The 26,192-nt window shown below is 52.4% G+C and overlaps 2 protein-coding genes across 4 annotated transcripts in view; both read right to left on the bottom strand.

The window, feature by feature from the left end:
* The window catches only part of LOC146045620 (uncharacterized), a 58,632-nt gene extending 33,966 nt beyond the window's left edge, over positions 1-24,666 (bottom strand). For all 3 annotated transcript variants that reach the window (XR_014465531.1, XM_083164600.1, XM_083164601.1), the window contains exon 1: positions 24,576-24,666. The gene's annotated coding sequence lies outside the window, so the exon portion shown is untranslated. The remainder of the gene's footprint in view (positions 1-24,575) is intronic.
* On the bottom strand, positions 2,199-4,082 carry KCNJ11 (potassium inwardly rectifying channel subfamily J member 11). Its single transcript, XM_083164599.1, has one exon. It carries the CDS (start codon positions 3,766-3,768, stop codon positions 2,599-2,601), a length of 1,170 nt encoding a protein of 389 aa, XP_083020725.1. The 5' UTR covers positions 3,769-4,082; the 3' UTR covers positions 2,199-2,598.
* Positions 24,667-26,192: the final 1,526 nt, after the last annotated feature.

The raw sequence follows: 26,192 nt of genomic DNA, 5'->3' as shown, positions 1-26,192 counted from the left end.
GGATCAGACGTCAGTATTATGCGCATCTGGATTCTGACTGTAGGAATGCAGACTATGGGGGTGATTCAGGCTGGTTTGCAAAAGCAAACTCCTTCTTTAATTGGCAAAACCATGCTGCACTGCAGGTGGGGCAGATGTAACATGTGCAGATAGTTACATTTGGGTGGGGTGTATTCAAACTGAAATCTATATTGCGGTGTAAGAATAGAGCAGGCAGTATTTACCCTGCACAGAAACAAAATAACTCACCCAAATCTAACTCTCTCTGCGCATGTTACATCTAAACCCCCCCCCCCCTGCAGTGCACGTTACATGTGCCCTCCCCCCCCCCTGCAGTGCACATTACATCTGCCCCCCCCTGCGGTGCACGTTACATCTGCCCCCCCTGCAGTGCAGAACAGTTTTGTCCATTAAAGAAGGAGTTTGCTTTTCCAAACCAACCTGAATCACCCCATTATCTCTCTATCACAGCGGTCATACAGATAAAATAAAAATCTGCTTTACTACAGCTACAAACCTCCAGCCTCTGTGACAGATCCAGGGGGAGCCCTGCAGGTCCTCTCTCTCTCTATGGTATTAATTTAGTAAAGTTTCACAATGTGATGTCACCGGCGCATCCAGGGACAGGAGATGCCGCTGAAGAGGATCCTGAAGGCCGCTGTGGACATCAGGGGACCAGGTAAGTATGAAAAAAAAAAATCCAAAATATGCAAAAATCCCTTATCCAAAATGCTCATGGTCCCGAGCATATCGGATAAGGGATACTCTACCTGTGTGTGTATATATATATATATATATATAGAAAGAAACAGGCTGGCACTCGTGGGTCTTTGCAAAAAAATCAGTGTATTCACAACAGGTGAAGTCCAACGTTTCGGGGCTGCGCCCCTTTGTCAAGGTGCGCCCCTTTCGCAGCCCCGAAACGTTGGACTTCACCTGTTGTGAATACACTGATTTTTTTGCAAAGACCCACGAGTGCCAGCCTGTTTCTTTCTACATTACCTTCGACTGATGGGCACCTGGGCAGTTGCCCTATAGGAGTGAGTGCCGGACCGCATTGCTGTATATATATATATATATATATATAGTAAATAACAGCAGGCTGGCACTCCGGGGTCTTGTCAAAAACGAGTTGTATTCACAGCAAAAGAAACCAACGTTTCGGGGGTGGTCCCCCTTTGTCAAGGTGTGTGGGTGATACCACCTTGACAAAGGGGGACCACCCCCGAAACGTTGGTTTCTTTTGCTGTGAATACAACTCGTTTTTGACAAGACCCCGGAGTGCCAGCCTGCTGTTATTTACTATCAATTTCCCCCGGTAGGGCACCAGGGCAGTTGCCATCAGAGTGGAGAGTGCCGGGCCGCAACAAACTCTATATGTATATATGTGTGTATATATATATATATATATATATATATATATATATATATATATATATATATATATATGATTGCTTTTGGCTGCTACAACTGCACCATTAAACCACAAGCCTTAAGTAAATGAATGGCCCTAGGCTTAGTCAACTGTTACATGCAAGACTGCAAAGTATTTAACCATTTGCGTGCTAGTCCGAGACTTTTTACTACCAGGAATCCCAGCGGTACTAAGGGGTCTCGAAATCAATTAACCCTGTGTCTGGCAGAGGTAGCCGCCTATATTGGTGGGTACTGTACTGTGGCCCTGCCTACGTGGCCCCAAGCACAGATCACCCTGCAGATACAGATAAGGCTCCTGTGCGTGCCGGGAATCTGTCATTTGTGACACTTCACTCTTCACGCCCCAGAATAACGCTCACTCGTGTTCCGTCTCCCCTCTCAGAGACCCAGATACCACAACACAAGGCCCCAGTGTAATAGGAGCACTTCAATGATGCTCAAGTGCCTTTTACTGTTTAAAAATTCCTCCTTGGTATTGGATGTCGCTACAGCCTTACAAATCAATCACAATAATAAGTGCAATAGAAAATGTTGTGCGATAAAGGTTAAATGAAGGATTAGCAGCATTATATGAAGCAGCTGTGCAGGAACGGATGACGGAACAGTAGCAATGAGGAAACACATGAATGAATTCAGCTGCTCCGGAACCCTAGATCATAACAAGACACCACACACAAAACCATCATCCGCACCCCAAATCGTCCCCGCATCCCTCAAACCTCCCTAGGAAGGGGTAAAATAAGCCAACCAGCACTCAGTAAATTGTGGGTTCACCAAGGCCACGGTTTAATGTGTATAATTAGTTGCAGAATTATGGACCCCGCCAGGTGCTACGTCTTACTGCTGGGGGCTTCCTAGCAAAGGATTCTAAAGACATCAGTCACATTTCTATATTTGTCTGGTCTGTGACCTGGAGCAGTCTCTGCAGAGCAATAAGTGAGATGGGCAATAGAGTAATGAACATGAATAGGAACCAAGTGCAGTTAAATATTCTTTATACTGAAAAATCATCTAAACATATAAAAAGATGAGATTAAGCGCAGGCTGGTCAAACAGAGAAATCACTGATGATCTACAACCCCTGAGAGGTGTGATCAGTACTGCATAGAATATTCCACAGGAAACTCAAGGGTTCAATCAATAGGATAATATATTCCAGGGTCAGGTGGGTTCCTCCGCAAACAGTGTGAACTTGGGCTTCACCTTAACCGATGCGTTTCGTTTTCGAATAGTGCTCTTAGGAGAAAAGGAAATTGTGCCCAGGTTACTCCTGTCCTCCTCCAGTTGCCGGGCTGAACACTTAGGCGTGGGCACTCGGACTGTATTCCCAAACTTGGAGTAGTCCACTGAGTACATACCATCTTCTTCCGCTATGACGGGGACAAACCTCTGCCCCCAGAGGATCTCATCCGCCAGGTATGAAGTCCTTGCTTGAGTGGTGATCCCTGTGGTCTCCACCACACCTTCTAAGATGACAACGATCTCCAGGTCTTCGTGGTGGGTCAGGTCAGTCGCTGAGATGTCATATAGCGGGCTGTCCTTATTGATGGTGTGACATATGATGAGCGGGGAGACCAGGAATATCCCATTTGTGCTTACAGGGTTCTCCATTTGGATGTCTATTTGGTTGAGCGGTAGGACTTCTCCTTCTTGACTGTTGGACTTCCTCACCACCTGCATTCGGATGGTGGCACTAATGATCATACTCTTCCTCAAGTCTCCAACCCTGAACATGAAGCAGAGCCTGCCATTCCTGAGAGCGATCACAGCGTATTTACTAAAGATCAGGGTCTCGGCCCTGCGGTGGGCTTGTGCGGTCTTCATGAAGATACAGCCCAGCATGATGGCATTATTGACCAGCCCCACAATGTTTTGGATGATGAGGATCAGGATTGCAGTGGGACACTCCTCTGTGATCATCCTCCCTCCAAACCCAATTGTCACTTGGACCTCAATGGAGAAGAGGAAGGCGGCTGTAAAGGACTGGACACTGGTCACACATGGCACAAAGCCCTCTTCATTGTTGTCCAGGTCCCCATGTGCAAAGGCAATCAGCCACCAGATCATGCCAAAGAGGAGCCAGGTGCAGAGGAAGGACATGGTGAAGATGAGGAGGGTGTAGTGCCACTTGAGGTCCACCACTGTGGTGAAGACGTCCAGCAGGAAGCGCCCCTGCTCCCTGATGTTCTTGTGGGCCACATTGCAGGTCCCATTCTTGGCCACGAACCTGGCTCTCCTCTCCTTGGCTTTGTACCTGGGCTCATTGAGGTCCTCTGCCAGGCGGGTGGTGAGCACATACTCCTCGGGGATGAGCCCCTTCCTGGACAGCATGGCCCACCGGGCAGATAGGGAAAGCTTTGCAGTGAGGTTCTGCGTCTCTGGCTGTGTTCGTCCGGCTCCCTCCTCCGGTCCTTGCAAGGAGCTCCATCTGTCCACGCCAATCAGCGGGCACAGGGAGGAGGGGTGAGGGGCTCGGGTAGCCGGGTGTTCAGCAGCTGCAGCAATGCTGGGTGGGCCATAGTGTCCTCTCTGACACCGGGTTGCTGCAGGTCACAGCCGGGCACTCCGAGATCAGCTCCGGTCCGGTGCACAAGGGGACGCAGCAGCAGCTACTGTGCACTGGCTCTGTCTGCAGCTGGTGTAGTACCAGTAGTGGCCGCTAGATGGAGCAGCTGTAGCAGCAGAATGTATGTGTCATCTACAGCCATGTGTAGCCGCCAAGAGGGCGCATCAGTAACTACTAGGGATCTGCAGCCGGTGTATTACCAAGTGCGGCCGCAAGAGGGAGCCGAAACCCCAGGAATTTTGTGAAAGCGAATTGCAAGACAAAGAAAGAACGATTTGCAGAACGCAGGTATCAGGGACCCCTATATCATTTATATTAATCTCTATACATATTCTGATTCACTGATAATATTTAATTCATTTATATTTGTCTCTGCCAGAGCTAGGGTTACAATCTAAATTCCACATTGCGTGTTACACTCTAGTGATATTATATAGTCAGAAGCCAATTAATTTACCAGGATTATACAGGATATCAGGACAGGACAGAACAGAGAATTCCGATGAACCTGGGGTACAATGATCGTCCCATAACACCAGCATAAAATGTATCTGTACATTAGCCTGAGCCCACATGGTGTTGTCTCAGATATTTATCCACTGCCTGTCTCCCCAATCACCCACTATCCTCCTGTCACCCCTGCCTCCCCAGTCACCCACTATCTCCCTGTCCCACTAACTCCCCAATCACCCACTATCCTCCTGTCACCCTGCCTCCCCAGTCATCCACTATCCCACTGCCTCCCGAGTCACCCACTATCTTCCTGTCCCCCTGCCACAGCAGTCACTCTCAATCTCCCTGTTAGCTCTGCCTTCCCAGTCACCCACTATCTCCCTGTCCCACTGCCTCCCCAATCACCCACTATCCCCCTGTCACCCTGCCTCCCCAGTCACCCACTATCTCCCTGTCCCCCTGCCACCGCAGTCACTCTCTTTCTCCCTGTTACCTCTGCCTTCCCAGTCATCCACCATGTCCCTGGCGCCCACCATCTTCCTGTACCCTTGGGAGTAATATTGTGTGACCACACACCTTCTGTATGAAACCACGCCCCTTTTTTTGCATAAACTGGCACCAAAACATAAATCTGCATGTCAAAAAAATGAAGCTTGTGCCATTACAAAGGTTCTGGCTGAAACTAGTGAAATGCAGGCCCGGTACTTGTGTACTAGCACGGCACCCATCACATCGCAGACCATATCGCATGCGATGCAATGCGATATCGGCCTATGTTCTACAATGCCATACAATATGATGGGATGCGATTATAAATTGTATAAGCACCCTAATGGGCGCTTACAATGCTTAAATGCACCCCCACGCCACCCCCCAAGTATAAACGTGAACCTGAAGCGTGGCGAGCGCAGTGAGCCCGCGAGGGGCGGCGGTACGCGCCCTACGACCTTTTCATACCTCCACTATCCACGTCGGCGTGAAGTTGATTGTATAAAGTGTGGCGAGCGCAGCGAGCCACCGAGCCCGAAGCATGGCGAGGGGACGCGGATACCTTCACAGGTATCCGCGTCCCCTCGCTGCGCTCGCCACACTTTATAAAATCTACTCCACGCCGACGTGGATAGTGGCGGTGTGAAAAGTTCGTAGGACACGTACCTCTGCCCCTCGCGGGCTCGCTGCGCTCGCCACGCTTCGGGTTCACGTTTATACTTGGGGGGTGGCGTGGGGGTGCATTTAAGCATTGTAAGCACCCATTAGGGTGCTTATACAATTTAATATCGTATATGGGTCAAAATCGCATCGCATGCCATCGGGTGTATGGCATGCGATGCGATAAAAAATCAGGCAACTAATTATCGTGGGCGCCGTGCTAGTACACAAGTACCGCGGGCCCCTCCCACTGCTTGTGCCAGGTGATACAGTCACCCAATGTGATCACATCCTGCAGTGCGATGTTGGGCGCCGATATCGCATCCAGATTGCATTGATGATAAATGGGCCCCTACCTCAGATAACTACTGCACCTGATCAGGGTTCCTAATTTAGCCCCCAGGTACCAGGAACATTCTGCATTAAATGTCCCAGTCATGAGCACTGCAAAAAGGATGATTGATTCATGAATTATGAATGATGTCATTTCCCAGTCACAGGACAGTCATCTTATAACACGGCAGCCTGATACCAGCAGCGGACATTTCCTATTGGTCCTTGGTGGGGCCTAGTCTATGGATTGTGCTGTAGACAGACCATGTCATTATACCACAGGTGCAGCATTATAACATGGATGTGGCAATATAACACAGACTTGGCATCATTTCGCAGATGTGGCACCATGCCAGGGATGTACCATTATAATGCAGATTTGCCATTATTACACAGATATAGGACTTTATTCAGGTCCGTTCGCCCCCCCCCCCTGCGTGTTCGCCCGGGGGAGCGATGTTTGGCATCTGTGCATCTGCTGATGGCGGTTGCGAACGGGCACGGCGAGCTGCAAGTTCACCGACTCATTCACACCCACCAGTGTGGGCCATGGGAACGCCCAGCATTTCATGGGTGTTCCCACGGAAACGCTGGACGTTGCCATGGAAATGAGGCAGTGACGCGACTGCTGGGTGCGGGAAGCTGACATGACCGGATGGTCGGCAACCATCGAATTATTCGGTCCCCGCACCCGAGGCTGCGAATGGATGTTTATGCAAAACATCCATTAGCAGCCGTGTGGGGTACTTGGCGAGGGGGCGGGGCAGCTGTACGAGTGGTGGGCGGCGTTAAATCCTCACGCTGTGAACTCTGCAGTGTTGTGTGTGGATCAGAATAAGGTCCATGGTGTTATAACACAGAAGATATGTTATTATACAGATGTAACATTACATTAAGGATGTGACATAGGACGAGATGTACTAACCATTGGAGTAATAACCCACCAGCCACAGTACTTTATCTGGCCGGAGCAGTCCACTTTCCGCAACACTGGACTGGACCTGCTCCCTCCCTGACAGCAGGGCCGGATTTAAGTGTCATAGCGCCCCGAGGCACCATATTTTTTTGACTGCTTTTCTGAGGATAGGGAGAGGCAGTGGGTGACAGTGAGAAGGTGACAGTAGGGAGGTGTTGGGGAGAGATACTGGGATTCAGAGAGGCAGTGGGTGACAGGGATAAGGTGACAGTAGAGAGGTGTTGGGGAGAGATACTGGGATTGAGAGAGGCAGTGGGTGACAGGGATAAGGTGACAGTAGGGAGGTGTTGGGGAGAGATACTGGGATTGAGAGAGGCAGTGGGTGACAGGGAGAAGGTGACAGTAGAGAGGTGTTGGGGAGAGATACTGGGATTGAGAGAGGCAGTGGGTGACAGGGAGAAGGTGACAGTAGAGAGGTGTTGGGGAGAGATACTGGGATTGAGAGAGGCAGTGGGTGACAGGGAGAAGGTGACAGTAGAGAGGTGTTGGGGAGAGATACTGGGATTGAGAGAGGCAGTGGGTGACAGGGAGAAGGTGACAGTAGAGAGGTGTTGGGGAGAGATACTGGGATTGAGAGAGGCAGTGGGTGACAGGGATAAGGTGACAGTAGGGAGGTGTTGGGGAGAGATACTGGGATTCGGAGAGGCAGTGGGTGACAGGGAGAAGGTGACAGTAGGGAGGTGTTGGGGAGAGATACTGGGATTCGGAGAGGCAGTGGGTGACAGGGAGAAGGTGACAGTAGAGAGGTGTTGGGGAGAGATACTGGGATTCAGAGAGGCAGTGGGTGACAGGGAGGTGACAGTAGAGAGGTGTTGGGGAGAGATACTGGGATTGAGAGAGGCAGTGGGTGACAGGGAGAAGGTGACAGTAGAGAGGTGTTGGGGAGAGATACTGGGATTCAGAGAGGCAGTGGGTGACAGGGAGAAGGTGACAGTAGGGAGGTGTTGGGGAGAGATACTGGGATTCGGAGAGGCAGTGGGTGACAGGGAGAAGGTGACAGTAGAGAGGTGTTGGGGAGAGATACTGGGATTCAGAGAGGCAGTGGGTGACAGGGAGAAGGTGACAGTAGGGAGATGTTGGGGAGAGATACTGGGATTCGGAGAGGCAGTGGGGGACAGGGATAAGGTGACAGTAGGGAGGTGTTGGGGAGAGATACTGGGATTCAGAGAGGCAGTGGGTGACAGGGATAAGGTGACAGTAGAGAGGTGTTGGGGAGAGATACTGGGATTCGGAGAGGCAGTGGGTGACAGGGATAAGGTGACAGTAGGGAGGTGTTGGGGAGAGATACTGGGATTCAGAGAGGCAGTGGGTGACAGGGATAAGGTGACAGTAGAGAGGTGTTGGGGAGAGATACTGGGATTCGGAGAGGCAGTGGGTGACAGGGAGAAGGTGACAGTAGAGAGGTGTTGGGGAGAGATACTGGGATTCAGAGAGGCAGTGGGTGACAGGGATAAGGTGACAGTAGAGAGGTGTTGGGAGAGAGATACTGGGATTCAGAGAGGCAGTGGGTGACAGGGATAAGGTGACAGTAGGGAGGTGTTGGGGAGAGATACTGGGATTCAGAGAGGCAGTGGGTGACAGGGATAAGGTGACAGTAGAGATGTGTTGGGGAGAGATACTGGGATTGAGAGAGGCAGTGGGTGACAGGGATAAGGTGACAGTAGGGAGGTGTTGGGGAGAGATACTGGGATTGAGAGAGGCAGTGGGTGACAGGGAGAAGGTGACAGTAGAGAGGTGTTGGGGAGAGATACTGGGATTCAGAGAGGCAGTGGGTGACAGGGATAAGGTGACAGTAGGGAGGTGTTGGGGAGAGATACTGGGATTCGGAGAGGCAGTGGGTGACAGGGAGAAGGTGACAGTAGAGAGGTGTTGGGGAGAGATACTGGAATTCAGAGAGGCAGTGGGTGACAGGGATAAGGTGACAGTAGAGAGGTGTTGGGGAGAGATACTGGGATTCAGAGAGGCAGTGGGTGACAGGGATAAGGTGACAGTAGAGAGGTGTTGGGGAGAGATACTGGGATTCGGAGAGGCAGTGGGTGACAGGGATAAGGTGACAGTAGGGAGGTGTTGGGGAGAGATACTGGGATTCAGAGAGGCAGTGGGTGACAGGGATAAGGTGACAGTAGAGAGGTGTTGGGGAGAGATACTGGGATTCGGAGAGGCAGTGGGTGACAGGGAGAAGGTGACAGTAGAGAGGTGTTGGGGAGAGATACTGGGATTCAGAGAGGCAGTGGGTGACAGGGAGAAGGTGACAGTAGAGAGGTGTTGGGGAGAGATACTGGGATTCAGAGAGGCAGTGGGTGACAGGGATAAGGTGACAGTAGGGAGGTGTTGGGGAGAGATACTGGGATTCAGAGAGGCAGTGGGTGACAGGGATAAGGTGACAGTAGAGAGGTGTTGGGGAGAGATACTGGGATTGAGAGAGGCAGTGGGTGACAGGGATAAGGTGACAGTAGGGAGGTGTTGGGGAGAGATACTGGGATTGAGAGAGGCAGTGGGTGACAGGGAGAAGGTGACAGTAGAGAGGTGTTGGGGAGAGATACTGGGATTCAGAGAGGCAGTGGGTGACAGGGATAAGGTGACAGTAGGGAGGTGTTGGGGAGAGATACTGGGATTCGGAGAGGCAGTGGGTGACAGGGATAAGGTGACAGTAGAGAGGTGTTGGGGAGAGATACTGGGATTCAGAGAGGCAGTGGGTGACAGGGATAAGGTGACAGTAGGGAGGTGTTGGGGAGAGATACTGGGATTGAGAGAGGCAGTGGGTGACAGGGAGAAGGTGACAGTAGAGAGGTGTTGGGGAGAGATACTGGGATTCAGAGAGGCAGTGGGTGACAGGGATAAGGTGACAGTAGAGAGGGGTTGGGGAGAGATACTGGGATTCGGAGAGGCAGTGGGTGACAGGGATAAGGTGACAGTAGGGAGGTGTTGGGGAGAGATACTGGGATTCAGAGAGGCAGTGGGTGACAGGGATAAGGTGACAGTAGAGAGGTGTTGGGGAGAGATACTGGGATTCAGAGAGGCAGTGGGTGACAGGGATAAGGTGACAGTAGAGAGGTGTTGGGGAGAGATACTGGGATTCAGAGAGGCAGTGGGTGACAGGGATAAGGTGACAGTAGGGAGGTGTTGGGGAGAGATACTGGGATTGAGAGAGGCAGTGGGTGACAGGGAGAAGGTGACAGTAGAGAGGTGTTGGGGAGAGATACTGGGATTCAGAGAGGCAGTGGGTGACAGGGATAAGGTGACAGTAGGGAGGTGTTGGGGAGAGATACTGGGATTCAGAGAGGCAGTGGGTGACAGGGATAAGGTGACAGTAGAGAGGTGTTGGGGAGAGATACTGGGATTCGGAGAGGCAGTGGGTGACAGGGAGAAGGTGACAGTAGAGAGGTGTTGGGGAGAGATACTGGGATTCAGAGAGGCAGTGGGTGACAGGGATAAGGTGACAGTAGAGAGGTGTTGGGGAGAGATACTGGGATTCAGAGAGGCAGTGGGTGACAGGGATAAGGTGACAGTAGGGAGGTGTTGGGGAGAGATACTGGGATTCAGAGAGGCAGTGGGTGACAGGGATAAGGTGACAGTAGAGAGGTGTTGGGGAGAGATACTGGGATTGAGAGAGGCAGTGGGTGACAGGGATAAGGTGACAGTAGGGAGGTGTTGGGGAGAGATACTGGGATTGAGAGAGGCAGTGGGTGACAGGGAGAAGGTGACAGTAGAGAGGTGTTGGGGAGAGATACTGGGATTCGGAGAGGCAGTGGGTGACAGGGATAAGGTGACAGTAGGGAGGTGTTGGGGAGAGATACTGGGATTCGGAGAGGCAGTGGGTGACAGGGATAAGGTGACAGTAGGGAGGTGTTGGGGAGAGATACTGGAATTCAGAGAGGCAGTGGGTGACAGGGATAAGGTGACAGTAGGGAGGTGTTGGGGAGAGATACTGGGATTCGGAGAGGCAGTGGGTGACAGGGAGAAGGTGACAGTAGAGAGGTGTTGGGGAGAGATACTGGGATTCGGAGAAGCAGTGGGTGACAGGGAGAAGGTGACAGTAGGGAGGTGTTGGGGAGAGATACTGGAATTCAGAGAGGCAGTCGGTGACAGGGAGAAGGTGACAGTAGGGAGGTGTTGGGGAGAGATACTGGGATTCAGAGAGGCAGTGGGTGACAGGGAGAAGGTGACAGTAGGGAGGTGTTGGGGAGAGATACTGGGATTCAGAGAGGCAGTGGGTGACAGGGATAAGGTGACAGTAGAGAGGTGTTGGGGAGAGATACTGGGATTCGGAGAGGCAGTGGGTGACAGGGATAAGGTGACAGTAGAGAGGTGTTGGGGAGAGATACTGGGATTCGGAGAGGCAGTGGGTGACAGGGAGAAGGTGACAGTAGGGAGGTGTTGGGGAGAGATACTGGGATTCAGAGAGGCAGTGGGTGACAGGGATAAGGTGACAGTAGGGAGGTGTTGGGGAGAGATACTGGGATTCAGAGAAGCAGTGGGTGACAGGGAGAAGGTGACAGTAGGGAGGTGTTGGGGAGAGATACTGGAATTCAGAGAGGCAGTCGGTGACAGGGAGAAGGTGACAGTAGGGAGGTGTTGGGGAGAGATACTGGGATTCAGAGAGGCAGTGGGTGACAGGGAGAAGGTGACAGTAGGGAGGTGTTGGGGAGAGATACTGGGATTCGGAGAGGCAGTGGGTGACAGGGATAAGGTGACAGTAGAGAGGTGTTGGGGAGAGATACTGGGATTCAGAGAGGCAGTGGGTGACAGGGATAAGGTGACAGTAGAGAGGTGTTGGGGAGAGATACTGGGATTCAGAGAGGCAGTGGGTGACAGGGATAAGGTGACAGTAGAGAGGTGTTGGGGAGAGATACTGGGATTCAGAGAGGCAGTGGGTGACAGGGATAAGGTGACAGTAGAGAGGTGTTGGGGAGAGATACTGGGATTCAGAGAGGCAGTGGGTGACAGGGATAAGGTGACAGTAGGGAGGTGTTGGGGAGAGATACTGGAATTCAGAGAGGCAGTCGGTGACAGGGATAAGGTGACAGTAGAGAGGTGTTGGGGAGAGATACTGGGATTCAGAGAGGCAGTGGGTGACAGGGATAAGGTGACAGTAGGGAGGTGTTGGGGAGAGATACTGGGATTCAGAGAGGCAGTGGGTGACAGGGAGAAGGTGACAGTAGGGAGGTGTTGGGGAGAGATACTGGGATTCGGAGAGGCAGTGGGTGACAGGGATAAGGTGACAGTAGAGAGGTGTTGGGGAGAGATACTGGGATTCAGAGAGGCAGTGGGTGACAGGGATAAGGTGACAGTAGGGAGGTGTTGGGGAGAGATACTGGGATTCAGAGAGGCAGTGGGTGACAGGGATAAGGTGACAGTAGGGAGGTGTTGGGGAGAGATACTGGGATTCAGAGAGGCAGTGGGTGACAGGGATAAGGTGACAGTAGAGAGGTGTTGGGGAGAGATACTGGGATTCGGAGAGGCAGTGGGTGACAGGGAGAAGGTGACAGTAGAGAGGTGTTGGGGAGAGATACTGGGATTCAGAGAGGCAGTGGGTGACAGGGATAAGGTGACAGTAGAGAGATGTTGGGGAGAGATACTGGGATTCAGAGAGGCAGTGGGTGACAGGGATAAGGTGACAGTAGAGAGGTGTTGGGGAGAGATACTGGGATTCAGAGAGGCAGTGGGTGACGGAGAAGGTGACAGGAGAGAGGTGTTGGAGAGAGATACTGGGATTCGGAGAGGCAGTGGGTGACAGGGATAAGGTGACAGTAGAGAGGTGTTGGGGAGAGATACTGGGATTCAGAGAGGCAGTGGGTGACAGGGATAAGGTGACAGTAGAGAGGTGTTGGGGAGAGATACTGGGATTCAGAGAGGCAGTGGGTGACAGGGATAAGGTGACAGTAGGGAGGTGTTGGGGAGAGATACTGGGATTCGGAGAGGCAGTGGGTGACAGGGATAAGGTGACAGTAGAGAGGTGTTGGGGAGAGATACTGGGATTCAGAGAGGCAGTGGGTGACAGGGATAAGGTGACAGTAGGGAGGTGTTGGGGAGAGATACTGGGATTGAGAGAGGCAGTGGGTGACAGGGAGAAGGTGACAGTAGAGAGGTGTTGGGGAGAGATAATGGGATTCAGAGAGGCAGTGGGTGACAGGGATAAGGTGACAGTAGGGAGGTGTTGGGGAGAGATACTGGAATTCAGAGAGGCAGTGGGTGACAGGGATAAGGTGACAGTAGGGAGGTGTTGGGGAGAGATACTGGGATTCGGAGAGGCAGTGGGTGACAGGGAGAAGGTGACAGTAGAGAGGTGTTGGGGAGAGATACTGGGATTCGGAGAAGCAGTGGGTGACAGGGAGAAGGTGACAGTAGGGAGGTGTTGGGGAGAGATACTGGAATTCAGAGAGGCAGTCGGTGACAGGGAGAAGGTGACAGTAGGGAGGTGTTGGGGAGAGATACTGGGATTCAGAGAGGCAGTGGGTGACAGGGAGAAGGTGACAGTAGGGAGGTGTTGGGGAGAGATACTGGGATTCAGAGAGGCAGTGGGTGACAGGGATAAGGTGACAGTAGAGAGGTGTTGGGGAGAGATACTGGGATTCGGAGAGGCAGTGGGTGACAGGGAGAAGGTGACAGTAGAGAGGTGTTGGGGAGAGATACTGGGATTCAGAGAGGCAGTGGGTGACAGGGATAAGGTGACAGTAGAGAGGTGTTGGGGAGAGATACTGGGATTCAGAGAGGCAGTGGGTGACAGGGATAAGGTGACAGTAGGGAGGTGTTGGGGAGAGATACTGGGATTCAGAGAGGCAGTGGGTGACAGGGATAAGGTGACAGTAGAGAGGTGTTGGGGAGAGATACTGGGATTGAGAGAGGCAGTGGGTGACAGGGATAAGGTGACAGTAGGGAGGTGTTGGGGAGAGATACTGGGATTGAGAGAGGCAGTGGGTGACAGGGAGAAGGTGACAGTAGAGAGGTGTTGGGGAGAGATACTGGGATTCAGAGAGGCAGTGGGTGACAGGGATAAGGTGACAGTAGGGAGGTGTTGGGGAGAGATACTGGGATTCGGAGAGGCAGTGGGTGACAGGGATAAGGTGACAGTAGAGAGGTGTTGGGGAGAGATACTGGGATTCAGAGAGGCAGTGGGTGACAGGGATAAGGTGACAGTAGGGAGGTGTTGGGGAGAGATACTGGGATTGAGAGAGGCAGTGGGTGACAGGGAGAAGGTGACAGTAGAGAGGTGTTGGGGAGAGATACTGGGATTCAGAGAGGCAGTGGGTGACAGGGATAAGGTGACAGTAGGGAGGTGTTGGGGAGAGATACTGGAATTCAGAGAGGCAGTGGGTGACAGGGATAAGGTGACAGTAGGGAGGTGTTGGGGAGAGATACTGGGATTCGGAGAGGCAGTGGGTGACAGGGAGAAGGTGACAGTAGAGAGGTGTTGGGGAGAGATACTGGGATTCGGAGAAGCAGTGGGTGACAGGGATAAGGTGACAGTAGAGAGGTGTTGGGGAGAGATACTGGAATTCAGAGAGGCAGTCGGTGACAGGGAGAAGGTGACAGTAGGGAGGTGTTGGGGAGAGATACTGGGATTCAGAGAGGCAGTGGGTGACAGGGAGAAGGTGACAGTAGGGAGGTGTTGGGGAGAGATACTGGGATTCAGAGAGGCAGTGGGTGACAGGGATAAGGTGACAGTAGAGAGGTGTTGGGGAGAGATACTGGGATTCGGAGAGGCAGTGGGTGACAGGGATAAGGTGACAGTAGAGAGGTGTTGGGGAGAGATACTGGGATTCGGAGAGGCAGTGGGTGACAGGGAGAAGGTGACAGTAGGGAGGTGTTGGGGAGAGATACTGGGATTCAGAGAGGCAGTGGGTGACAGGGATAAGGTGACAGTAGGGAGGTGTTGGGGAGAGATACTGGGATTCAGAGAAGCAGTGGGTGACAGGGAGAAGGTGACAGTAGGGAGGTGTTGGGGAGAGATACTGGAATTCAGAGAGGCAGTCGGTGACAGGGAGAAGGTGACAGTAGGGAGGTGTTGGGGAGAGATACTGGGATTCAGAGAGGCAGTGGGTGACAGGGAGAAGGTGACAGTAGGGAGGTGTTGGGGAGAGATACTGGGATTCAGAGAGGCAGTGGGTGACAGGGATAAGGTGACAGTAGAGAGGTGTTGGGGAGAGATACTGGGATTCAGAGAGGCAGTGGGTGACAGGGATAAGGTGACAGTAGAGAGGTGTTGGGGAGAGATACTGGGATTCAGAGAGGCAGTGGGTGACAGGGATAAGGTGACAGTAGAGAGGTGTTGGGGAGAGATACTGGGATTCGGAGAGGCAGTGGGTGACAGGGAGAAGGTGACAGTAGAGAGGTGTTGGGGAGAGATACTGGGATTCAGAGAGGCAGTGGGTGACAGGGATAAGGTGACAGTAGAGAGGTGTTGGGGAGAGATACTGGGATTCAGAGAGGCAGTGGGTGACAGGGATAAGGTGACAGTAGGGAGGTGTTGGGGAGAGATACTGGAATTCAGAGAGGCAGTCGGTGACAGGGATAAGGTGACAGTAGGGAGGTGTTGGGGAGAGATACTGGGATTCAGAGAGGCAGTGGGTGACAGGGATAAGGTGACAGTAGGGAGGTGTTGGGGAGAGATACTGGGATTCAGAGAGGCAGTGGGTGACAGGGATAAGGTGACAGTAGAGAGGTGTTGGGGAGAGATACTGGGATTCGGAGAGGCAGTGGGTGACAGGGATAAGGTGACAGTAGAGAGGTGTTGGGGAGAGATACTGGGATTCGGAGAGGCAGTGGGTGACAGGGAGAAGGTGACAGTAGGGAGGTGTTGGGGAGAGATACTGGGATTCAGAGAGGCAGTGGGTGACAGGGATAAGGTGACAGTAGGGAGGTGTTGGGGAGAGATACTGGGATTCAGAGAAGCAGTGGGTGACAGGGAGAAGGTGACAGTAGGGAGGTGTTGGGGAGAGATACTGGGATTCAGAGAGGCAGTGGGTGACAGGGAGAAGGTGACAGTAGGGAGGTGTTGGGGAGAGATACTGGGATTCAGAGAGGCAGTGGGTGACAGGGATAAGGTAACAGTAGAGAGGTGTTGGGGAGAGATACTGGGATTGAGAGAGGCAGTGGGTGACAGGGATAAGGTGACAGTAGGGAGGTGTTGGGGAGAGATACTGGGATTGAGAGAGGCAGTGGGTGACAGGGAGAAGGTGACAGTAGAGAGGTGTTGGGGAGAGATACTGGGATTCGGAGAGGCAGTGGGTGACAGGGATAAGGTGACAGTAGGGAGGTGTTGGGGAGAGATACTGGGATTCGGAGAGGCAGTGGGTGACAGGGATAAGGTGACAGTAGAGAGGTGTTGGGGAGAGATACTGGGATTCAGAGAGGCAGTGGGTGACAGGGATAAGGTGACAGTAGGGAGGTGTTGGGGAGAGATACTGGGATTGAGAGAGGCAGTGGGTGACAGGGAGAAGGTGACAGTAGAGAGGTGTTGGGGAGAGATACTGGGATTCAGAGAGGCAGTGGGTGACAGGGATAAGGTGACAGTAGGGAGGTGTTGGGGAGAGATACTGGAATTCGGAGAGGCAGTGGGTGACAGGGATAAGGTGACAGTAGGGAGGTGTTGGGGAGAGATACTGGGATTCGGAGAGGCAGTGGGTGACAGGGAGAAGGTGACAGTAGAGAGGTGTTGGGGAGAGATACTGGGATTCGGAGAAGCAGTGGGTGACAGGGATAAGGTGACAGTAGAGAGGTGTTGGGGAGAGATACTGGGATTCGGAGAGGCAGTCGGTGACAGGGAGAAGGTGACAGTAGGGAGGTGTTGGGGAGAGATACTGGGATTCAGAGAGGCAGTGGGTGACAGGGAGAAGGTGACAGTAGGGAGGTGTTGGGGAGAGATACTGGGATTCAGAGAGGCAGTGGGTGACAGGGATAAGGTGACAGTAGAGAGGTGTTGGGGAGAGATACTGGGATTCGGAGAGGCAGTGGGTGACAGGGATAAGGTGACAGTAGAGAGGTGTTGGGGAGAGATACTGGGATTCGGAGAGGCAGTGGGTGACAGGGAGAAGGTGACAGTAGGGAGGTGTTGGGGAGAGATACTGGGATTCAGAGAGGCAGTGGGTGACAGGGATAAGGTGACAGTAGGGAGGTGTTGGGGAGAGATACTGGGATTCAGAGAAGCAGTGGGTGACAGGGAGAAGGTGACAGTAGGGAGGTGTTGGGGAGAGATACTGGAATTCAGAGAGGCAGTCGGTGACAGGGAGAAGGTGACAGTAGGGAGGTGTTGGGGAGAGATACTGGGATTCAGAGAGGCAGTGGGTGACAGGGAGAAGGTGACAGTAGGGAGGTGTTGGGGAGAGATACTGGGATTCGGAGAGGCAGTGGGTGACAGGGATAAGGTGACAGTAGAGAGGTGTTGGGGAGAGATACTGGGATTCAGAGAGGCAGTGGGTGACAGGGATAAGGTGACAGTAGAGAGGTGTTGGGGAGAGATACTGGGATTCAGAGAGGCAGTGGGTGACAGGGATAAGGTGACAGTAGAGAGGTGTTGGGGAGAGATACTGGGATTCGGAGAGGCAGTGGGTGACAGGGAGAAGGTGACAGTAGAGAGGTGTTGGGGAGAGATACTGGGATTCAGAGAGGCAGTGGGTGACAGGGATAAGGTGACAGTAGAGAGATGTTGGGGAGAGATACTGGGATTCAGAGAGGCAGTGGGTGACAGGGATAAGGTGACAGTAGAGAGGTGTTGGGGAGAGATACTGGGATTCAGAGAGGCAGTGGGTGACGGAGAAGGTGACAGGAGAGAGGTGTTGGAGAGAGATACTGGGATTCGGAGAGGCAGTGGGTGACAGGGATAAGGTGACAGTAGAGAGGTGTTGGGGAGAGATACTGGGATTCAGAGAGGCAGTGGGTGACAGGGATAAGGTGACAGTAGAGAGGTGTTGGGGAGAGATACTGGGATTCAGAGAGGCAGTGGGTGACAGGGATAAGGTGACAGTAGGGAGGTGTTGGGGAGAGATACTGGAATTCAGAGAGGCAGTCGGTGACAGGGATAAGGTGACAGTAGAGAGGTGTTGGGGAGAGATACTGGGATTCAGAGAGGCAGTGGGTGACAGGGATAAGGTGACAGTAGGGAGGTGTTGGGGAGAGATACTGGGATTCAGAGAGGCAGTGGGTGACAGGGAGAAGGTGACAGTAGGGAGGTGTTGGGGAGAGATACTGGGATTCGGAGAGGCAGTGGGTGACAGGGATAAGGTGACAGTAGAGAGGTGTTGGGGAGAGATACTGGGATTCAGAGAGGCAGTGGGTGACAGGGATAAGGTGACAGTAGAGAGGTGTTGGGGAGAGATACTGGGATTCAGAGAGGCAGTGGGTGACAGGGATAAGGTGACAGTAGGGAGGTGTTGGGGAGAGATACTGGGATTCAGAGAGGCAGTGGGTGACAGGGATAAGGTGACAGTAGAGAGGTGTTGGGGAGAGACACTGGGATTCGGAGAGGCAGTGGGTGACAGGGAGAAGGTGACAGTAGAGAGGTGTTGGGGAGAGATACTGGGATTCAGAGAGGCAGTGGGTGACAGGGATAAGGTGACAGTAGAGAGATGTTGGGGAGAGATACTGGGATTCAGAGAGGCAGTGGGTGACAGGGATAAGGTGACAGTAGAGAGGTGTTGGGGAGAGATACTGGGATTCAGAGAGGCAGTGGGTGACGGAGAAGGTGACAGGAGAGAGGTGTTGGAGAGAGATACTGGGATTCGGAGAGGCAGTGGGTGACAGGGATAAGGTGACAGTAGAGAGGTGTTGGGGAGAGATACTGGGATTCAGAGAGGCAGTGGGTGACAGGGATAAGGTGACAGTAGAGAGGTGTTGGGGAGAGATACTGGGATTCAGAAAGGCAGTGGGTGACAGGGATAAGGTGACAGTAGGGAGGTGTTGGGGAGAGATACTGGAATTCAGAGAGGCAGTCGGTGACAGGGATAAGGTGACAGTAGAGAGGTGTTGGGGAGAGATACTGGGATTCAGAGAGGCAGTGGGTGACAGGGATAAGGTGACAGTAGGGAGGTGTTGGGGAGAGATACTGGGATTCAGAGAGGCAGTGGGTGACAGGGAGAAGGTGACAGTAGGGAGGTGTTGGGGAGAGATACTGGGATTCGGAGAGGCAGTGGGTGACAGGGATAAGGTGACAGTAGAGAGGTGTTGGGGAGAGATACTGGGATTCAGAGAGGCAGTGGGTGACAGGGATAAGGTGACAGTAGAGAGGTGTTGGGGAGAGATACTGGGATTGAGAGAGGCAGTGGGTGACAGGGATAAGGTGACAGTAGAGAGGTGTTGGGGAGAGATACTGGGATTCGGAGAGGCAGTGGGTGACAGGGAGAAGGTGACAGTAGAGAGGTGTTGGGGAGAGATACTGGGATTCAGAGAGGCAGTGGGTGACAGGGATAAGGTGACAGTAGAGAGATGTTGGGGAGAGATACTGGGATTCAGAGAGGCAGTGGGTGACAGGGATAAGGTGACAGTAGAGAGGTGTTGGGGAGAGATACTGGGATTCAGAGAGGCAGTGGGTGACGGAGAAGGTGACAGGAGAGAGGTGTTGGAGAGAGATACTGGGATTCGGAGAGGCAGTGGGTGACAGGGATAAGGTGACAGTAGAGAGGTGTTGGGGAGAGATACTGGGATTCAGAGAGGCAGTGGGTGACAGGGATAAGGTGACAGTAGAGAGGTGTTGGGGAGAGATACTGGGATTCAGAGAGGCAGTGGGTGACAGGGATAAGGTGACAGTAGGGAGGTGTTGGGGAGAGATACTGGAATTCAGAGAGGCAGTCGGTGACAGGGATAAGGTGACAGTAGAGAGGTGTTGGGGAGAGATACTGGGATTCAGAGAGGCAGTGGGTGACAGGGAGAAGGTGACAGTAGGGAGGTGTTGGGGAGAGATACTGGGATTCAGAGAGGCAGTGGGTGACAGGGAGAAGGTGACAGTAGGGAGGTGTTGGGGAGAGATACTGGGATTCAGAGAGGCAGTGGGTGACAGGGAGAAGGTGACAGTAGGGAGGTGTTGGGGAGAGATACTGGGATTCGGAGAGGCAGTCGGTGACAGGGAGAAGGTGACAGTAGGGAGGTGTTGGGGAGAGATACTGGGATTCAGAGAGGCAGTGGGTGACAGGGAGAAGGTGACAGTAGAGAGATACTGGGATTCAGAGAGGCAGTGGGTGACAGGGATAAGGTGACAGTAGAGAGGTGTTGGGGAGAGATACTGGGATTCGGAGAGGCAGTGGGTGACAGGGATAAGGTGACAGTAGGGAGGTGTTGGGGAGAGATACTGGGATTCGGAGAGGCAGTGGGTGACAGGGATAAGGTGACAGTAGAAAGGGTGTTGGGAGAGATACTGGGATTCAGAGAGGCAGTGGGTGACAGGGAGAAGGTGACAGTAGGGAGGTGTTGGGGAGAGATACTGGGATTCAGAGAGGCAGTGGGTGACAGGGAGAAGGTGACAGTAGGGAGGTGTTGGGGAGAGATACTGGGATTCGGAGAGGCAGTGGGTGACAGGGATAAGGTGACAGTAGAGAGGTGTTGGGGAGAGATACTGGGATTCAGAGAGGCAGTGGGTGACAGGGATAAGGTGACAGTAGAGAGGTGTTGGGGAGAGATACTGGGATTCAGAGAGGCAGTGGGTGACAGGGATAAGGTGACAGTAGAGAGGTGTTGGGGAGAGATACTGGGATTCGGAGAGGCAGTGGGTGACAGGGAGAAGGTGACAGTAGAGAGGTGTTGGGGAGAGATACTGGGATTCAGAGAGGCAGTGGGTGACAGGGATAAGGTGACAGTAGAGAGATGTTGGGGAGAGATACTGGGATTCAGAGAGGCAGTGGGTGACAGGGATAAGGTGACAGTAGAGAGGTGTTGGGGAGAGATACTGGGATTCAGAGAGGCAGTGGGTGACGGAGAAGGTGACAGGATAGAGGTGTTGGAGAGAGATACTGGGATTCGGAGAGGCAGTGGGTGACAGGGATAAGGTGACAGTAGAGAGGTGTTGGGGAGAGATACTGGGATTCAGAGAGGCAGTGGGTGACAGGGATAAGGTGACAGTAGAGAGGTGTTGGGGAGAGATACTGGGATTCGGAGAGGCAGTGGGTGACAGGGATAAGGTGACAGTAGAGAGGTGTTGGGGAGAGATACTGGGATTCAGAGAGGCAGTGGGTGACAGGGATAAGGTGACAGTAGAGAGGTGTTGGGGAGAGATACTGGGATTCGGAGAGGCAGTGGGTGACAGGGATAAGGTGACAGTAGAGAGGTGTTGGGGAGAGATACTGGAATTCAGAGAGGCAGTGGGTGACAGGGAGAAGGTGACAGTAGGGAGGTGTTGGGGAGAGATACTGTGATTTGGAGAGGCAGTGGGTGACAGGGATAAGGTGACAGTAGGGAGGAGTTGGGGAGAGATACTGGGATTCAGAGAGGCAGTGGGTGACAGGGAGAAGGTGACAGGAGGGAGTTGTTGGGGAGAGATACTGGGATTCAGAGAGGCAGTGGGTGACAGGGATAAGGTGACAGTAGAAAGGGTGTTGGGAGAGATACTGGGATTCAGAGAGGCAGTGGGTGACAGGGAGAAGGTGACAGTAGGGAGGTGTTGGGGAGAGATACTGGGATTCAGAGAGGCAGTGGGTGACAGGGAGAAGGTGACAGTAGGGAGGTGTTGGGGAGAGATACTGGGATTCGGAGAGGCAGTGGGTGACAGGGATAAGGTGACAGTAGAGAGGTGTTGGGGAGAGATACTGGGATTCAGAGAGGCAGTGGGTGACAGGGATAAGGTGACAGTAGAGAGGTGTTGGGGAGAGATACTGGGATTCAGAGAGGCAGTGGGTGACAGGGATAAGGTGACAGTAGAGAGGTGTTGGGGAGAGATACTGGGATTCGGAGAGGCAGTGGGTGACAGGGAGAAGGTGACAGTAGAGAGGTGTTGGGGAGAGATACTGGGATTCAGAGAGGCAGTGGGTGACAGGGATAAGGTGACAGTAGAGAGATGTTGGGGAGAGATACTGGGATTCAGAGAGGCAGTGGGTGACAGGGATAAGGTGACAGTAGAGAGGTGTTGGGGAGAGATACTGGGATTCAGAGAGGCAGTGGGTGACGGAGAAGGTGACAGGATAGAGGTGTTGGAGAGAGATACTGGGATTCGGAGAGGCAGTGGGTGACAGGGATAAGGTGACAGTAGAGAGGTGTTGGGGAGAGATACTGGGATTCAGAGAGGCAGTGGGTGACAGGGATAAGGTGACAGTAGAGAGGTGTTGGGGAGAGATACTGGGATTCGGAGAGGCAGTGGGTGACAGGGATAAGGTGACAGTAGAGAGGTGTTGGGGAGAGATACTGGGATTCAGAGAGGCAGTGGGTGACAGGGATAAGGTGACAGTAGAGAGGTGTTGGGGAGAGATACTGGGATTCGGAGAGGCAGTGGGTGACAGGGATAAGGTGACAGTAGAGAGGTGTTGGGGAGAGATACTGGAATTCAGAGAGGCAGTGGGTGACAGGGAGAAGGTGACAGTAGGGAGGTGTTGGGGAGAGATACTGTGATTTGGAGAGGCAGTGGGTGACAGGGATAAGGTGACAGTAGGGAGGAGTTGGGGAGAGATACTGGGATTCAGAGAGGCAGTGGGTGACAGGGAGAAGGTGACAGTAGGGAGGTGTTGGGGAGAGATACTGGGATTCAGAGAGGCAGTGGGTGACAGGGATAAGCAGCACTTAATCCCTGGTGCCAGAAGCTCACAGCTCCTCCTGTCACTGACATTACAGGGCTGCTCTATCCGGCGAAGGGTGTTCAGCATTCGATCCCCGGCGTCGGTTCACGCAGGTGCTGCAGGCACCACTTGCTGCCCCCAGCAGGTGCCCCCCATAGGCCCGTGCCTAGAGGACCTAGTGCAGGGCTGGGCAACACCGGCCCTCCAGATGTTAATGAACTACACATCCCAGGATGCTTTGCATTAGTTTTGCTATGTAGCCATGCTGAAAATGATACAAGGCATGCTGGGATGTGTAGTTCATCAACATCTGGAGGACCGGTGTTGCCCAGCCCTGGCCTAGTGGGAAATCCATCACTGTCTGACAGTCCTTGTATCCCCAGCTCATAGCCGCCTCACCTCTGCTCTCTTACTGACAGTCCCTGTATCCCCAGCTCAAAGCCGCCTCACCTCTGCTCTATCCCTGACAGTCCCTGTATTCCCTGCTTACAGCCGCCTCACCTCTGCTCTATCCCTGACAGTCCCTGTATTCCCTGCTCACAGCCGCCTCACCTCTGCTCTCTCCCTGACAGTCCCTGTATTCCCTGCTCAAAGCCGCCTCACCTCTGCTCTCTCCCTGACAGACCTGTACTCCAAGCTCACAGCCGCCTCACCTCTGCTCTCTCCCTGACAGACCTGTACTTCAAGCTCACAGCTGCCTCACCTCTGCTCCAGTGGCGTAACTAGAAATTTTGCTCCCCCCTGCCAAAATAAATTCTGGCGCCCCCCCCCCTATTTTTGGTAAAACAAACAGGACTGACTCTTGGTAATTCGGTTCCCAGCGCGACCTGTAGAAATATCCCCTTATAAACTTAAAAAAAAAAAAACACAAATAATTTATAAAGAAAATAAATAACCTATAGAGTGCCCATTCCAAAAAGGGAGAGTAGCAATGTTTAGTACAAGATGCCACACACCATAATGCCCTTTACACAACATGCCACACACCGTAATGGCCCAGTACTCCTGCTTATACATATGACACCTACAGTAGCGTCCTTTACACAATGCACTTCATACAATGCCCCCAGTAGTGCCTCTCACTGGTCTGAGTAGGCCACATAGTCCTCTAGGCCATAAATGCGACATCCATGAACACAGTATCTCAGCACAGCAAGATGTCACGTGAAAGAGAAAGCTCATCCTATTTAAATTAAGCTGACTTTTGTCTTTCATGAGTGCAATGGTGACATCAACTCTTCTCCTAGTAAAGCATGAAGGTATGAAAGTGGCCATTCCTGCATTGCCTTATTGCTTGCTAGGACCCAAATTATATGCAAAAAAAGCACAAGCAAGGGGGGATTGGGTTTAGGTACTAGTGATTTAGGGTTAGGCTGTGGAGGGAGATTTGGGGACATGCAAGGCAGGGGTTATGGTCAGGCTTTGGGGCTTGGGAGGTTAGGTTTATACACCGCCCAGTGTATTAAGATTCACACGCAGCACAACAAACAATGGGGTAATTTTACAAAGACGTGAGTTATATTGAACATAGAATGTTGCCCATAGCAACCAATCAGATTCTAGCTTTTATCTTGTAGAATGTGCTAAATAAATAATTAAATAAATAAATAGTAGAACCTGTTTGGTTGATATGGGCATCATTCATAGCACGCCCATCTTAGTAAATGTACCACCATGTGTGCCCAGGTCGCGTGGGTGCATCTGTATGTGCTGGATTGCATGAATACCTTGGATGAGCTTATTCTTTTGGGACTATATTTATATAAATAAATATATATGATATATATAGATATATAGATGATAAATATCAGAAATCTTCAGAGATCCTCACACTTAGTATATTTAAACAAATAAAATAAATGGAAAAAACAGCCCCCATGTACTGTACACACACACAGCAAATAAATACACAAATGATTGCCACACTGACACTCCACATCTACAGTATATTTGACCCTACTTAAGCAATTACCTGTATTCTAAAAGTGAAGAGCCTTGCAGGACTCGGAGGCTGGGCTGATGCTGGCTGGGAGGAGACGAGTCAGTGCTGCAGAAGGGAGGTCAGGGGACAGGAAGGGAAGACTTTGTATATGAGCTCCGCTCATTGGTAGCAGGTCCCGGGGGAGGGGCTGGCTCCAGCAGCTGTGTAACTCAGGAAGCTGCGTGTGACAGACACACTGACACTGCCAACTGCTCCAGCCCTGAACCTCTACACCTGAGGACATGCTGGGGCTGCGGGGCAGGTGTCAGACGTTCAGAGCAGCCAGGAGAGCACTCATCATTCCTCCCGGCCGTCCCTTGCCCAGCCCGCACTGACTGCCTGTTTATAGCAGTCAGACACTCACCCAGCCAGTAAAGGAAAGCCACAGGGAGCCCGGAATAATTAGCAGCGCCAGCGCAGCGTGTAAGGTGGGTGGGCAGCAGGCAGGGTGGAAGGGGAACGCTCTCAAGGCTGTCTGTGTGAGGACGCTCAGTGACCCTGTCACTGCGTCCTCACACAGCCAGAGGCGGAGAAGTGGCTGCTGCAGCTCTCTTGCTGCTGGCTCTGTTAGAGAGTGAAACTGCGCCCCCGGGGCGCCTGCTCCCCCCCGCCATCGCTGGGGCTGCGGAGGCTTATTTACGCCACTGCTCTGCTCTCTCCCTGACAGACCTGTACTCCAAGCTCACAGCCGCCTCACCTCTGCTCTCTCCCTGACAGTCTCTGAATTCCCTGTGAGCACTGCACTTTTGGGGGATTTTACTATACAAATGATTAGAATAATATACAGATGTCATTGTTTCAGTTCTAAATATCTTTGTATTATTTAAATAATTTGGTACTTGTTTCCTAGCAGGGCGCCCATCGCATCGCATACCATAAGGCATACGATGGTATGCGATGCGATGTTAGCCGATGTTATACAATTTTAAATTGTATAAGCACCCTAATGGGTGTTTTCAATGTTAAATGTGCCCCCTATAAGATAAATAATTGTATAAGCACCATAATGGGTGCTTACAATGTAAAAATCACCCCCACACCACCCATACTATCAACGCCAACCCGAAGCATGGTGAGCGCAGCAAGCCCGCGAGGTGCGGCGGTACGCGCCCTCCGACCTTTTCATACCCCCACTATCCATGTCGGAGTGGAGTTGATTTCAGTTAGTGTGGCGAACGCAACGAGCTACGAGCCCGAAGCATGGCGAGCGGACGCGGAATACATGTAAAGTAATACGCGTCCCCTCGCAGGGCTCGCTGCGCTCGCCACGCTTCGGGCTCGGTGGCTCTCCACACTATATAAAATCAACTCCACGCCAACGTGGATAGTGGTGGTATGAAAAGCTCGCCACGCTTCAGGTTGGCGTTGATAGTGGGGGTGCATTTAACATTGTAAGCACTCATTAGGGTGCTTATACAATTTAAAATCGCATCGCATGCGGACATATGGCATGCGATGCGATGCCGTACGACTGAATATCGTGGGCGCCGTGCTAGGAAACAAGTACCAAAAATTGTTATAGTCAAAACTCACATTTTCTGTAGCATGGGTCCCCTGCCCGCACGTCACTGGTGGCATTATAAAACAGATGTAGCATTATTTATTTAT

Source organism: Crinia signifera, chromosome 11 (assembly GCF_055691185.1).
Source record: "Crinia signifera chromosome 11, ASM5569118v1, whole genome shotgun sequence".
NCBI lineage: Eukaryota > Metazoa > Chordata > Amphibia > Anura > Myobatrachidae > Crinia > Crinia signifera.
Note: the sequence above shows the minus strand (reverse complement) of the source record. Positions and strands in the feature narration are given on the sequence as shown.

What these genes read in the sequence shown, in the direction of transcription:
- KCNJ11 (XM_083164599.1), bottom strand. Translation starts at nt 3,768, where the DNA reads ATGCTGTCCAGGAAGGGGCTCATCCCCGAGGAGTATGTGCTCACCACC.